This window comes from Stegodyphus dumicola, chromosome 8, assembly GCF_044657685.1.
Source record: "Stegodyphus dumicola isolate Sdum_Otavi_A_Nest chromosome 8, ASM4465768v1".
Classification (NCBI taxonomy): Eukaryota; Metazoa; Arthropoda; class Arachnida; order Araneae; family Eresidae; genus Stegodyphus; species Stegodyphus dumicola.
Window position 1 is genome coordinate 72539103 of NC_140775.1, and position 13563 is coordinate 72552665.

General features: G+C 30.4%; 1 protein-coding gene across 1 annotated transcript in view; it reads right to left on the reverse strand.

Annotated features, from left to right (window-relative positions):
* Positions 1 to 13563, reverse strand: part of LOC118184428 (uncharacterized) — a 289633-nt gene that overhangs the window by 19803 nt on the left and 256267 nt on the right. Inside the window, exons 18-20 of the mRNA XM_035354096.2 lie at positions 7718 to 7836; positions 3021 to 3323; positions 1123 to 1533 (exon numbers count right to left, since the gene is read on the reverse strand). Coding sequence (XP_035209987.1) covers positions 1123 to 1533; positions 3021 to 3323; positions 7718 to 7836 — 833 coding nt within the window. The remainder of the gene's footprint in view (positions 1 to 1122; positions 1534 to 3020; positions 3324 to 7717; positions 7837 to 13563) is intronic.

Genomic DNA, 13563 nt, shown 5'->3' on the forward strand with positions numbered 1-13563 from the left:
AAGAATTTTCTAGATCAAAAATAAACTTGAAATTTGAATGAATGCTACAGTTAAATGCTTTACTTCCTTAAGCTAATGAAGCCATTAAATCTTTTGTTTAATTTGAATGAACTGTATTATTTTGCTTTTGAATTAGACATATCTATTCATGCAATAAAACATTATTTCTTCAGTAGGTATTGCTTCTAAGTAGAATTCACAGAGAAACTATCATTACCTTAGCCATTACTTTACAGAGTTTCTTTCTCTGTTAAAATGTCAAAGTTATAGACTTTCCTTAATCTGTTAACTTTATCAAGGACACCCAACTTATTCAGAAGCATGTTATGTACCATTATAATGCAAGTAGTTTTATATTAAAAATTACAAAGAATTTACTAATTTGTTGTTAATAAAGACTTTTATATAAGAAACTAATTCTAAAATTCCTAAGTATGTTCTTTTCTAGTTATAATTTTATAAAATGTTTTTTTTCTAATTTAGTTACCATACTTGTTGGATTTTTCTGTTGCTTTTAACCCTGTCAAAGATACCAAACTTATTCAGAAGCAAGCTAGATACCCTTAAAATGTACATATATTTATATTTAAAATGTTTATTTATTTATTTATTAGCTGTTATTTTATATAAAGATGTAGCCCTAAAATTCATCCACTTTTTTTAAAATGTACATATATTTATATTTAAAATGTTTATTTATTTATTTATTAGCTGTTATTTTATATAAAGATGTAGCCCTAAAATTCATCCACTTTTTTTTTAAGTGGATGTCATTGTCACTTTAATCACTGTAGAGAATCTCTATCTAATTAAACTACTACTCGCAGTTTCACCTTAATTTTTTAACTCATTTAAGGTAGTCAGGTTCCCCTCCCTCCAAAAAAAAAAAAAAAAAAAAAAAAAAAAAAAAAGGAAGAAAAAGAAGCTAGGCACTCTTGTACATTCAGTATGAAAAACAACAAATGAACTATTTATGTGCTATCATTAAAGACAGTTTTGCATAAACAATTTAACTTAAACTTTTACACGGAAAATACATTTAAAAATGTATGCATTTGTATTATACATAGATTAAAAAATTCACACAATTAGAAGTTTAAACATTTGTAAAAAGAAACATACCTTTTCTTGCAAATGGTTTAGTGCCCCTCCGTGTCCTTTTACCCGAATCAGCAGTTACCATAGACACTTTATCATTTTTGAAAATGTTCTTTATTTTTTGATCAAACTGATTTGATATGGGAACTTTTTCATTATCAACACTGCTATTTTCTTCTGTTGAGTTTTTATCATTCAAACTTTTCCCTCTTGAAGCCATCATCATATCCCGACTAGGTTTTAATTGATTTTGATGAACAGAATGTTCTTCTGCTTTTTCTGCAGAAAAAGCAGATGAATATGAAACAGCAGTTGTAGGCTCATATGGTGAACTTGTACTTTCTGTACCAGTTGCTGAGAAATCACTAGAACTTTCAACATTTGCATTATATGTATCCTTCTCTAACTCACTATAAACATGAGATTCACTGAGATCTAAAAAAGCAACAAACATGATAAATGTTTATCAAACTTTATTCAGAATAAATAATATTATTTAGAATCTAGATAACTTTTAAAATATATTAAAAAAGTATATACTGCATTATTCATAATTATCTCTATTATCTTTCAAAAATTTGTACTATAGTAAAAAAGTGCATATAAAAAAAATCTTTTGTGTGCACTATACAGGTGCATGCCTGGTAATGAGACATGCTTTGTTAACAAGCATACACCAAACATGGTGGTTACACAAAATACTGATTTCTTCATATTTCACAAGTTCAGTGTGTCCATAATTTTAACCAGTTTACCCTGGTTACTTATGCTATTTATACAGTAAATATGGCTCTGATATCTCTTGTTCTTTTACTGCATTTTGGATGACCAGCAGTGTATAATTCTTCATAGAAATCATAAAATTGGAAATTTTTATCTAACAATTTGATTTTCATATGGTAACATTTTGCTGCTACTTTACTTTAAGTAAAAGTAGTTTAAATCATATTACTTTAATAATTTTCATCAAAATGAATTTTATGTATAACAGAAATGTATCTTCAGAAAAGTACATAAAGCAAACTTTTATTTATTAAAACTTAGGTTGTATTTTTTCATTTTCAATAACGTTCTCTGTTACTTTCTTCACTATTGGAAGCGCACATGGGTAAATGCTTTACTGGTTTTACGTGCATGCGTAGCAGATGAGCACATCAAATGCGCATGCGTAAGTTTATGGCTTTGAGATCTGGATTAGAGATCATTCCGGATAATGGACGTCCGAATTAGAGACTTTGTAATGTATTAGTTTCAGTAGGAGAAATAATAAATGCAATTAAATGTCGCAATATTTAAAATTTTCTAAAAAGTATGTACTCATAACTGGAGAGTTTCAAGCAACAAGCCTGTAGTAGCTGTTAAAAATATAAAAGGTGTACTATTCATACTGGTCTCAGCACACAAATTTATTTTACTAGCAGATTTTTACTGGGAGGAGAAGATGAAGGGGACTGAAACAGGAGCTATATACTACCTTTCACATATGATGTGAAGTTAATTATGTTGTAATTAGAAAATTTTAAAGACAATATTTTATGTTTTTGTAGCTTTATATTAAAAACTTAATTACATCCCCGAAACCTGAAAATACTATTTTCTGCTCTTCTCAGTCAAAGACGAAAAACATTTTAAAACTTACATGGAAATAATTCAGAACAGCTATATTGAAATTATATTATTAAAATCCCAAATAATATGAATAAATTCCAGTTTAAAAGCTATTTCACTTTTTTAATGATCCTTTCAAATTCCAGTTGTTTCCTTTCTTTTCAGTTGTATGTCCTTTTAGGAAAGGAAATTATTGTTATATCCTATCTGTTAACTATAAAAACAGTTAAATAAGAAGTGTTATAAAACATTTTAAAAGTTTTTCAATCAAATAAATAATTAAATATTAAAAATCAAATGAAAATAATAATTACTTATTGAATGAAAAGGTACTTGTGATTTTTCATCATAAGTATGTCTTGCATGTAAGATTTCTTCATTAATTTGAACCATAGCTCTTCTTTGGCTGACAGATGGAGAACAACAGTACATAGAACACTCTGAATATTGCTGTCGAGTATTTCGACAAGTAGCTGGAGTACCAATAACTCTGGGTTTCAGTATAGGAATAGATGTAGGAAGACTACGATATGAATGTGACATGGCAGTAGTTTCTTGAGACTGAGTAACACTATTTGAACCTGCATTGCTCATTCGTTGATTAGATCGGTTGTTATCTGCAGCATAAAATTGTTTAAAAAATTCCATTATTTATGCACTTTTTTTCTAAAAAAAAGTTAAAGCATACATTGTTTTATAATGAATTATGGATAAATCATAATACTCACAACTGTATTATAATTTATTTATTTATTTGGAAGAGTGAATAAACAGAAATAATAAAAAAGCAGCCCTTTAGTTTAATGTATAAATACTCAGATGCACTGTTAAAAATTTAAATGAGAAAAATACCATTGGGATTTAGGTGTTTTTATATTTCAATTTACAAGTATATTTCCAGTTTTAAAGGTAATTAATCCTAACTAGAAGTATTTGAAAATACAGATTATAAATTAGCAGAATAAGACAAATACTAAGCTAAACAGATACTGCCATTAAGTGATTGAAATTTCTAAGATTCTCACTCTCTCTGAACCAACTAAAGAAGAAAAAGAGAAAAACAAAAATATGAATATTCACATGAATTACAAATGAAGAGGATAAAAACTATAAATAGCATAAAGTATAAATGTATTTGACTAATACATCAACTTATATTTAATTAAAGTGCAATGTTGCGCGCTCCCAACCTGCACGCAACAATAGTGGTGACTGCTATGAACTGGAAAGTACACAAAGTCTTGAGAAGGGTTTAAATCCCTTTTTATTCAACTTTAGAAATTACAGATGCGTGCTCTTGACGCTCACAAACTACGCCGACCCGGCGGTAAAATAAAAATAAGAAACTAAAAATGAATAATAACAAGTGACTACCTACGAGGCTCTCTAAATGTAACTAACCTAACCACGTTCTAAGATACTGCTGATAATTCAGGAAACTTCTGAATATTACATTGAAAGATTTAACTATCTGCCGAGGCAAGCACACAGCGTGGTTCTTCAATTTCTAACTAGCCACCTCCATACTCGTGAAGCAAGAAAGCACACTTTCGAACTCGTTTCCCTTCTATTTAACTCAGAATACTTCTGCTGACTATTTTGAATACTTTACGCGTTCTACTAAAATTTACATACTCTGGCATTGGCAATTCCAGGGGAAAGTAAGGCTTGACAGGAAAGATAGTTTAAACTTAAAATAAATATAAACCCTACAAAAGTATGTGTAATTAAAAAATTTGAACACATAATTTGATATAATTAGTATATAGCATATTACATACATACATACACTGTGTCTACAAAGTCCTTACCCTACTTACATTTTTGCAACCATTGACTGTAGACTTATATTTTCAGTTACAAAATTATTTTAAATGATGCAATGTTTTAACAGTTGTAAATTTTCAAAAATCAGACTTTTTATATGATGCCCATCCCTATACTAATTACAAAAGTCATGATAGATTCCGTCATGATAAAAATTGGCTGAGATATTTAATTTTGAAATTTGCAATTTTTGATATAATTTTCAGTTTGCCTTGAGGGTTAGGTTGATACATAAATTAAGATTTGAGGTTGACTTTTTCCACTTATATACCAATGAATGATAGTCTTTTGTGATTTAGTAATGTGTAACATTTTATAATTTTGTTACACATGGTATATCAAAAGAAGTAATATTCAAGTAATTATATATAAGTTTTCTAATGTTAAAACTATATTACAAACATTCTCATGAAATTTTATTACAATTATCTAATAATCATATATAATTAAGCTAGAAATATTTATAATTTTAAATTTATTCATATCATGCTACCAGTGACTATATGCCAATACTGAAACCTGCCAGGATTTTCTAGAACATGAATTCTACAAGATTTTCAGAATAAGATCTCCTTTTCTTGGGAAAAAAAAAAAAACTGTACAGTCATTAATGTGCTTAACAATTTGCATAAAAATGTATGTCACTTAATCTATTAAGATCAAAAATCTTTTCTAAACTGATGTTTTTAGATACATAAAAATCAATGCAAACATCTTGCAATTCATTTTGTGTATAGCCCCTGAATATGATTTTCAACTTCAAAATGAAATATCCGGGTCAGTTTTTGTCATAGAGAAGTCACACTTTTTAATTTTACTTTTTATAATGGTTACAAAATTTTATTAAATGCAAGTAGGCTAGGTAGATGTATAAAGTCTGACTCTTTATACCAACTAAAACATATATTTTTGCATCACTTAAAACAATTTTGTACCTGGAAGTATATGTCTATGACCAACAGTTGTGAAAGTAAAGGTGACATAAGGATATACATATTTTTTCACATTTGTCAAAAATCTTTTTTCAAAAACAAGATTAAGTGATTATTACTATTAATGAATTGTATTTTGTAATAAAAAGTAAGATATACCCTTTGTATATATTTAAAAATGTATTTCTAAAAGTTCTGTTGTACTATATTTGTGCAATAATAATTTATAAATCTAAAGTCATTTTAACAAATAATTATTAAACAAAATTGTGAACTTTAATGTTATTTTTTGAAATATGAGGATTTATTATTTATTCTCACAAATCTTAACAAGATAACAAAACATTCACCCTGTTTCAAATCATTAGGGTTTAAATTCTAAAAAAAGTGCTGGAAAACTAGTCAGCCAAAGACTGATTAAATATATATATATATATATATATATATATATATATATACAAATATTTTAGGGTAACTATTTCTTTACATATTTATTTAATTTAGCCTCATTTTTTGTATAGAATATTTATTCATAGAACTTTAATTACATTTGTTGGTTAAAAATCAATTTCATTTCATTTACAGCTTGAAGTCTATTAATTTGAAATCGTCTATATAACCAGTAATACTATGATGTGACTCTAAAAAATAAGCTAACTCACTTCCTTTCTCCCTGCAGTTAGTTTAGAAACAAAAAGGAATACATGACTGATTGTGTTTCTAGGTTAATATTTCATGGAAATGAACTATTCAGTTCAGCAGCAGATTTTGTCTAAAGTTGAAACATGTTTCTGTTTCATTGAAATCATGATAAATGTGATTATCAACCACATGTGAATGTGAAATTATATGAAAAAATCTGATAAATTCATTACAGATGCAAAAGCTGTTACAAAAAATGTGTAGTAATGATTGTTTATTGTGTATAAAAATTTTTGTTAATGAGATTTATAGAAGAGTTTGAAGATGCAATGGTCATCTTCACATATCCAAAATGGAAGTGAAAATTTGATGATATCCTGAAAAAATGTGGGCTTAGAATTTGAGTCATGGCTGAATTAGCAAACATGAAAAGAGACTATTTAACAAATTTTACATTTATGATAAGAAATTTGTTGAATAGTCTATTAAAAGTGTTATGAGTTTTGAATGAGTCTGTTAAAAAATGGTGCCAAGAAGCCTTCTATATAAAAGGATATTTAAGTTGCACTAAAGTTCTTAAAAAGACTGGAGACTTAAAAAGACTGAAAGTGACCCAAAGTTTGTAAAAAAAGTGTTATAACCTGCAAAAAACATTATTTTTTTAATGTTATCCTAAAACTATACACCAATTTATGCAGTGGAAAAGTTTCTTTTCACCAAGGAAAAAGAAGACATGTCAGAGCAAATTCAAGTTTAAAGCAATGATGGAAATATTTTCTATATATCTGAGAAATTATTCATGTGAAATGAGTGTTTGACTAAGTCTATTATAAGGAGTTTATTGTGAATGAATGAAAAGAACAGAACCTGAAATGTGGAAGAAATAGCGCATGGATTCTTCATCATGACAACAAGATTGCTTATAATGCTCTGAGTATTAAGTCATTTTTTGGCTGAGCAGGACTGCAATCCTTAGAACATCCTCATACTCCTGCAGTTTAGTTCCATTTGATGTTTTTCTGTTTCCAAAAATCAAGTCTACATTAAAAAGAACCGGATTTTATGCCATTGAATGTGGTGGTGAAGATGGGGGGAAAGGCAGTAGAGCTTATGCACAACCTACAGAAAAATGACTTGTAACATTAATTCCCACAATAATACATATGGAATAGTAGATTTGGTAAAGAATTATGTTGAAAGGGACAATATTTCTACAGCAAAATTTTCTGATCAAAATATATCATAGCATGTTGTGCAGCTACATGTTAGTGTAAAATTATTTTCAATTTAGTCCATATTTCTACAGCATAATTTTCTGATCAAAATATATCATAGCATGTTGTGCAGCTACATGTTGGTGTAAAATTATTTTCAATTTAGTCCAATTATTTCAAGTAGTACAACCAAGAGGTCTACACCCATACTTAGTTTAATATTAAAACCAGAAATATTATATGGTCTAATGATGTGTATTCCTCTAAAATTTATAATACTAATACTTTATAATACTACCTCTAAAATTTATAATACAGATGTTGCATTATAAAATGGTACAAAATCTATAAAAAGTCTTCAGCACTTTTAATTAATATTTTCAAGAAAAGCAGTACCTTTCTTATTTTCTTGAACAGCAATAGAATTTTCAAAGCTTGAGTATGTCTTGTCAAATTCTAAGAATGATTGAAGAGATGGTTCTTTTGTGCTAGTCATATTGAGCAAAGCTCTCTCACTGTGAAAAGAAGTAATATGAAAATAATTAATAGAATCTTTCAAAATCATAAGCATAAATTTCTTAAAATGCAGAAAATAATTTTTCATCATTAATTGGAACGCAATTCATTTACATGGTGTCTGAAACATAATGCTAGGCATTTGGTGTTAGTCAGTTATAAGTTTGAATATATTAGAAAAGTATTACCAAGTTTTATATTTTTGTCATTAATTATAAATATCGAAAAAATATTCAGGTTTGATCCTCAATTAATTAAAATCAAATTCATTTACTTCAATTTGTCTTACAGAATTCATATAAAACAAGCTGGGTACTTTTCCATTAACAAAAACACTTGAGAAAATCTTTGGTTCCATACTGTGAACCATAACTATTAATCAAAAGAGAAAGTCACTAAATGCAATTTAGAAGGTTTTTCAATGTTGAAAAATGATTATCAGACAAACTTTTTAACCAAACATTTTGGAACCTTTCTAAGGTGTTGTTGCTAATGAAAAAGCATAGAATTCAACTTTCAATTGCTGTAGACACTTTTGACTTTTGAATGATAATAATTTAATGCATCAAAATTAAGATTAATGAAGCCCTCATTCCCCCAAGACAAAGTTAACAGAACTATAAAAAATTACATTAATGGCTTTTAAGTGTTGGCTTTAGTTTTCCACATGCAAATTTTGATCGGAGGTCAATCGGCGGTAAGCTAACGTGGTTGCCGATGATGCCAAGATCGGCGGGTTGGCCAAATATTATATATATGTACGCCGGTATCAGCGAATGTCTTGGTATTAAGAGTTAGCATTATGCTAGTTTTCTTTCACTCAATGATTTTAAATGTAAAGGCTACAGTGTTAGCTTATTTTAATTTATGGAATAAAGCATGAATTTTAGTTAGATTAGTCTTAGCTTTATTGAAGGGAAGCAAAATATGCTTTGCCTTTATTGCCACTGCCAACAGGGTTATGGGCCCAGCGCCAACAACTAATCAGTCATCTAGTTCAACTCAGCATTGAAGGAATGTAGGTGAAGAGGGCCATTATCCACGAAAAGAAGCTGACCTGTCTTAGAAGTTTGTTCAAATTGTTGTGCTCACACTTAATTGAAGATGTCATTACTACCTGAAGGTTTTGAGCTGTTAAACCATGACAACTGGGATCGATGGAAAGTCGATATGAAAATGCTGTTACTGGATAGAAATTGTTGGAGCTTCATATAGGACAAAGAAGAAGAATTAGATAAAAGTGCAACAAGGCGTGAAAAGCAGGAATTCACACTGAGAGAGAACAGAGCCTTCACTACATTATATTATGGAATTAAAACCGAGTTCAGACCGCTGATACAAGAATGTTCATGTGGTAAAGAAGCATGGGAAGTTCTACAGAAGCAATTCGAACCCAAAACAAGAGCAAGAATAATTCAGTTACTGGATGAATTTTTTAGTATTAGATATACGCCAAATGAAGAAATAGGATTATTCATCGCGAGGATAAGAATGACTGCATAGAAGTTGGCTGAAGCTGGTCACAACTTGGCAGATCATTTTAAAGGATTCCAGGCAATAAGGAGATAACCCGAGGAATACTCCGGCATTGTACAGTTGATCTATAGGTGGAAGGACGAAGATTTTACGCTGGAAAGAATTGCTGAAGAACTGGTAAGGGAAGAAAGCCGACTTCGCCAGGTAAATGTCGATTTAGAAGACAGCAAGGTAAGCGTGTTTAATACTATTAATTCAAATGCAGGGAAAGATAAAGTTTAAAATAAAACTAAATCTAAGAAAAAAATGGGGTATATGAAAATAGGACCTTGTTTCAGATGTCATAAATTTGGGCACTTAATTGCTTAATGTAAAGAAAATGTAAGTAAAAATCAGAAGTTTAAAATAGAAAATAAAAATGGACAGTTTAAAGATAAAGAATTAATGTTAGTAGAAAATTATGTAACAACTACAGATAAAGGAGGTAACGCAGATAAATTTCATTGGGTCGTAGATACTGCAGCTACAACTCATTTCTGTAATAATATAAATTTAATGACAAATTTTGAAGAAATAAACGATATACATATGTCTTTAGCTGTAGAAAATTGTGAAAGTAAAGTATTAGGAAAGGGTACCATCAAATTTGCAGTAAAAGTAGATAATCGAATAAATTGGATTGGGTTAGATAATGTGTTATATAATTCAAATCGAAGAAGAAATTTATTATCAGGAGCAAGGTTAGAAAAGGCAGGTGCTCATTTTGTGATTTCAAAAGGAAACATGTGGATATACTTTAATAATTGGGATAGATTACGCTACGCTAAACGATATGACGGATTTTATCACGTAAAACCATTTAGATATGCAAGAGATAAAAAAGAGGTTAGTTACGGTACAGAAATTGGAAGGTTAAATAAAGTAGACGATGCAATGCTATGGCATCAGAGATTTAGCCACGTAAATTTTGATTATATTAAGAAAACTAGTAAGAATCAAAGCGTGAAAGGGTTACCAGAAACTGGAAAACCAATAGAGAGGTGTGAATCGTGTATTATTCCTAAATCTAGTAGAATAACTTTTAAAACTGTTCCGAAGAGATCGGATAAACCATTGCAGTTGGTTTATTTAGACGTTTGTGGCCCACTACCAGTTCCATCTAAGGGTGTGAGTAAATATTTCCTTGCTATTGTAGATGACTATAGTAGATTAGTAACAGTGTATTGTATGAAAAATAAAAATGAATCGTTCTACAACTTTATGAATTATCATAGGCAAATAGAAAGACTGACGAATAGAAAATTAATAAGTATACACACCAATAACAGTAGGGAATTTTGTAACAGGCAATTCGAAGGGTACTTAGCCGAAAATGGAATTAATGTCGAACGCACAAACGCGTACACCCCAGAAGGGAACGGTGTGTGTGAACGTTTTAACCGAATGGCATTAGACGCAGTTAAAGCTATGCTTAATGTTGGTAAAATGGGAAAAGAATGGTAGGCAGAAGCTCTTGGCTGTTTCGTACATATGTGGAACAGAGTATGTCATAAAAGCAACCAAATCCCTTATGAAATGTTCCTAAATAGAAAACCCAGTGTTGTTTATTTTAAAATATTTGGTTGTAAAGCCTATGTTGGCGTGCCAAAACAGATTAGAAATAAATTACAAATGAGGTGCAAAGAAGGAATCATGGTAGGATATGTGAAGGAAACTAGGGGTTGTAGGATATGGCTGCCAGAAGAATGCAGATTAATAGTGTGTGTATTTAATTTTGGCAAAGCACACTAGGGTTATCTGCCTAAGGGGAGGGATGCCTTTCGTGGAGGACTTTCTAAGGGAAACTGGCTCGTATACACGTTACACATGGGGAAAACCACGAAAACGCCCATGCAGCCAGCCCGTTCGCGGGATTCGAACCTCGGACCGAACTACCAGTGTTCAGCGACTTTACCGCTCGGCCGCTGGTGGGCCCGCAGATTAATAGAAACCTGTAATGTGAAGTTCGATGAAAAACTATATGCAGCAAATGGCATCCTGGAACAGAAATCAAACCTAAATTTAAAAGACTAGAGGAATCTGAGCTATTAGCAGAATCAGATGAAGAACATGAAATTTCTAGAGAATCAATAAAGTTGTCAGATGACAAATCTACTCCGAAAGAAGTATCAGACTTAAACTGGCAAAGAAAAGCAGTTAAAAGGCCAGATGGAACACGTACAGACATATATTATTATGTAGAGGGAACAGACACCTGTTTTAGATCCTATAATGATATTGAAAAGTATTGTGAGGCAAGAAATATTAAATTTGAAAAAGATAAGCTTGATTTTAGTGGAAAAAACGAATACTTGGGGAAAGTTAATTTTGTAGAACAGGAGACTAGCTCCGTGTTTGAAGGGGCAAATTCCGTAGAAATTGTTATCCCACTAAATTTTAAGGAAGCACGAAAATCAGTAAATGCTGATTAATGGGATAAGGCAATGAAAGAAGAAATTGACACAATGAAGAAAAGAAAGGTTTGGGAATTAGTCGAAAAGCCAGAAAATAAAACTATGATAGGAAAGAAATGGGTCTATATGCTAAAAAGAAACGAAAAGAATCAAGTGGTTAGATACAAAGCACGTTTGGTAGCACAGGGATTCAGGCAGAAAAGAGGTGAAGATTTTGATGACGTTTACAGTCCTGTAGTAAATTTTTCAATCATAAGAATATTTTTCACTATACTTGTATGTTTATATGAATGGACTAATTGTCAGTTAGATGTAAAGAATGCATATTTATATGCAAACCTAAATGAGAAAATATATATGACCCAACCAGAGGGATTTATCAAAGAGAAAAATAAAGTCTGTTTATTACACAAGGCCATTTATGGTCTACATCAAAGCGGCCGTGAATGGCTTTGTGAATTTGAAAGTACTTTAGAAAATCTACATTTTAAGAAAATACAATGGTGTAATTGTGTTTATAAGGGTTCAAATGTAATTCTCTTGTTATATGTAGATGATATTGTGATTTTTAGTAAAGATCAATATAGTATAGATAAAGTAATTTCACAGCTGAGTAAGTTTTTTGATCTTAAAGTATTAGGCAAAACTAAAACGTTACTTGGAATTGAATTCTTAGAGAATGAGAATGGGGTTTTTATACATCAGCAAAAATATATCGAAGAAATTTTTGAAAAATTTAAACATTTCCAGATACCAATAACTTTACTTCCCATAGCTAAAGGCACTATTCTTACAAAATTAGATTGTCCATCTACAAGTGCAGAAATTGCGGAAATGCATACATTACCCTTTAGAAATCTGTTAGGATGTTTAGTTTTTGTAGCTAACAGGACAAGGCCTGATATTACATATGCAGTGAATATCTTATCACTATTTCAGGAGAATCCTGGAATTAGGCATTGGGAAGCGTTGTTGAAATTGCTCGGTTATCTCAATAGTACTAAATTATATAAGTTAAACTTATCGAAAATTAAACATATAAATTTATATTGTTATTCAGATGCTGATTATGCAAGTAATAGAGATGATTGCATGTCCATGGGAGGATTTATATTATATTTAGATGAAGTACCGGTAATCTGAAAACTGTTAAACAAAAATGTGTAAGTTTATCAACCATGGAAGCGGAGTATATCACCTTATCTGAAGCAGCGAAGGAATTAATGTGGACGAAAAATGTCTTACAAGATGAAATTTTAAGGTTTAATATAAGAGAGTGTACACTATTTTGTGATAACAAGTCTGCCATTGATTTTTCTAGATCTCCAATAGAAAATCGCTGAACTAAGCACATAGATGTAAAATATCACTTTGTTAGAAGACTAGTAAATGATGGAGTGTTTGACCTTGAATTTATCACCAATAAATTAAATACTGCCGACTTATTTACAAAAGCAGCGACTGCTGTTAATTTAAGAAAGTTTTGTTTAGATGTTTTCAGTGTTTAAAGACAATAAGTGTTTTCGTAGAATTGAACTATGAACTTCTGTGTAAGTTTTGTTTTTGTCTTTGCATGAGGAAAAGAGGGCCGTTTGTTGGCTTTAGTTTTCCACATGCAAATTTTGATCGGAGGTTAATCGGCAGTAAGCTAACGTGGTTGCCGCTGATTGGCCAATGACGTCAAGATCGGCGGGTTGGCCGAGTATAATATATATAAAAGTACGCCGGTATCGGCGAATGTCTTGTTCTCTTGTGTGATTATCAGTTAGCATTATGCTAGTTTTTCTTTCACTTAAT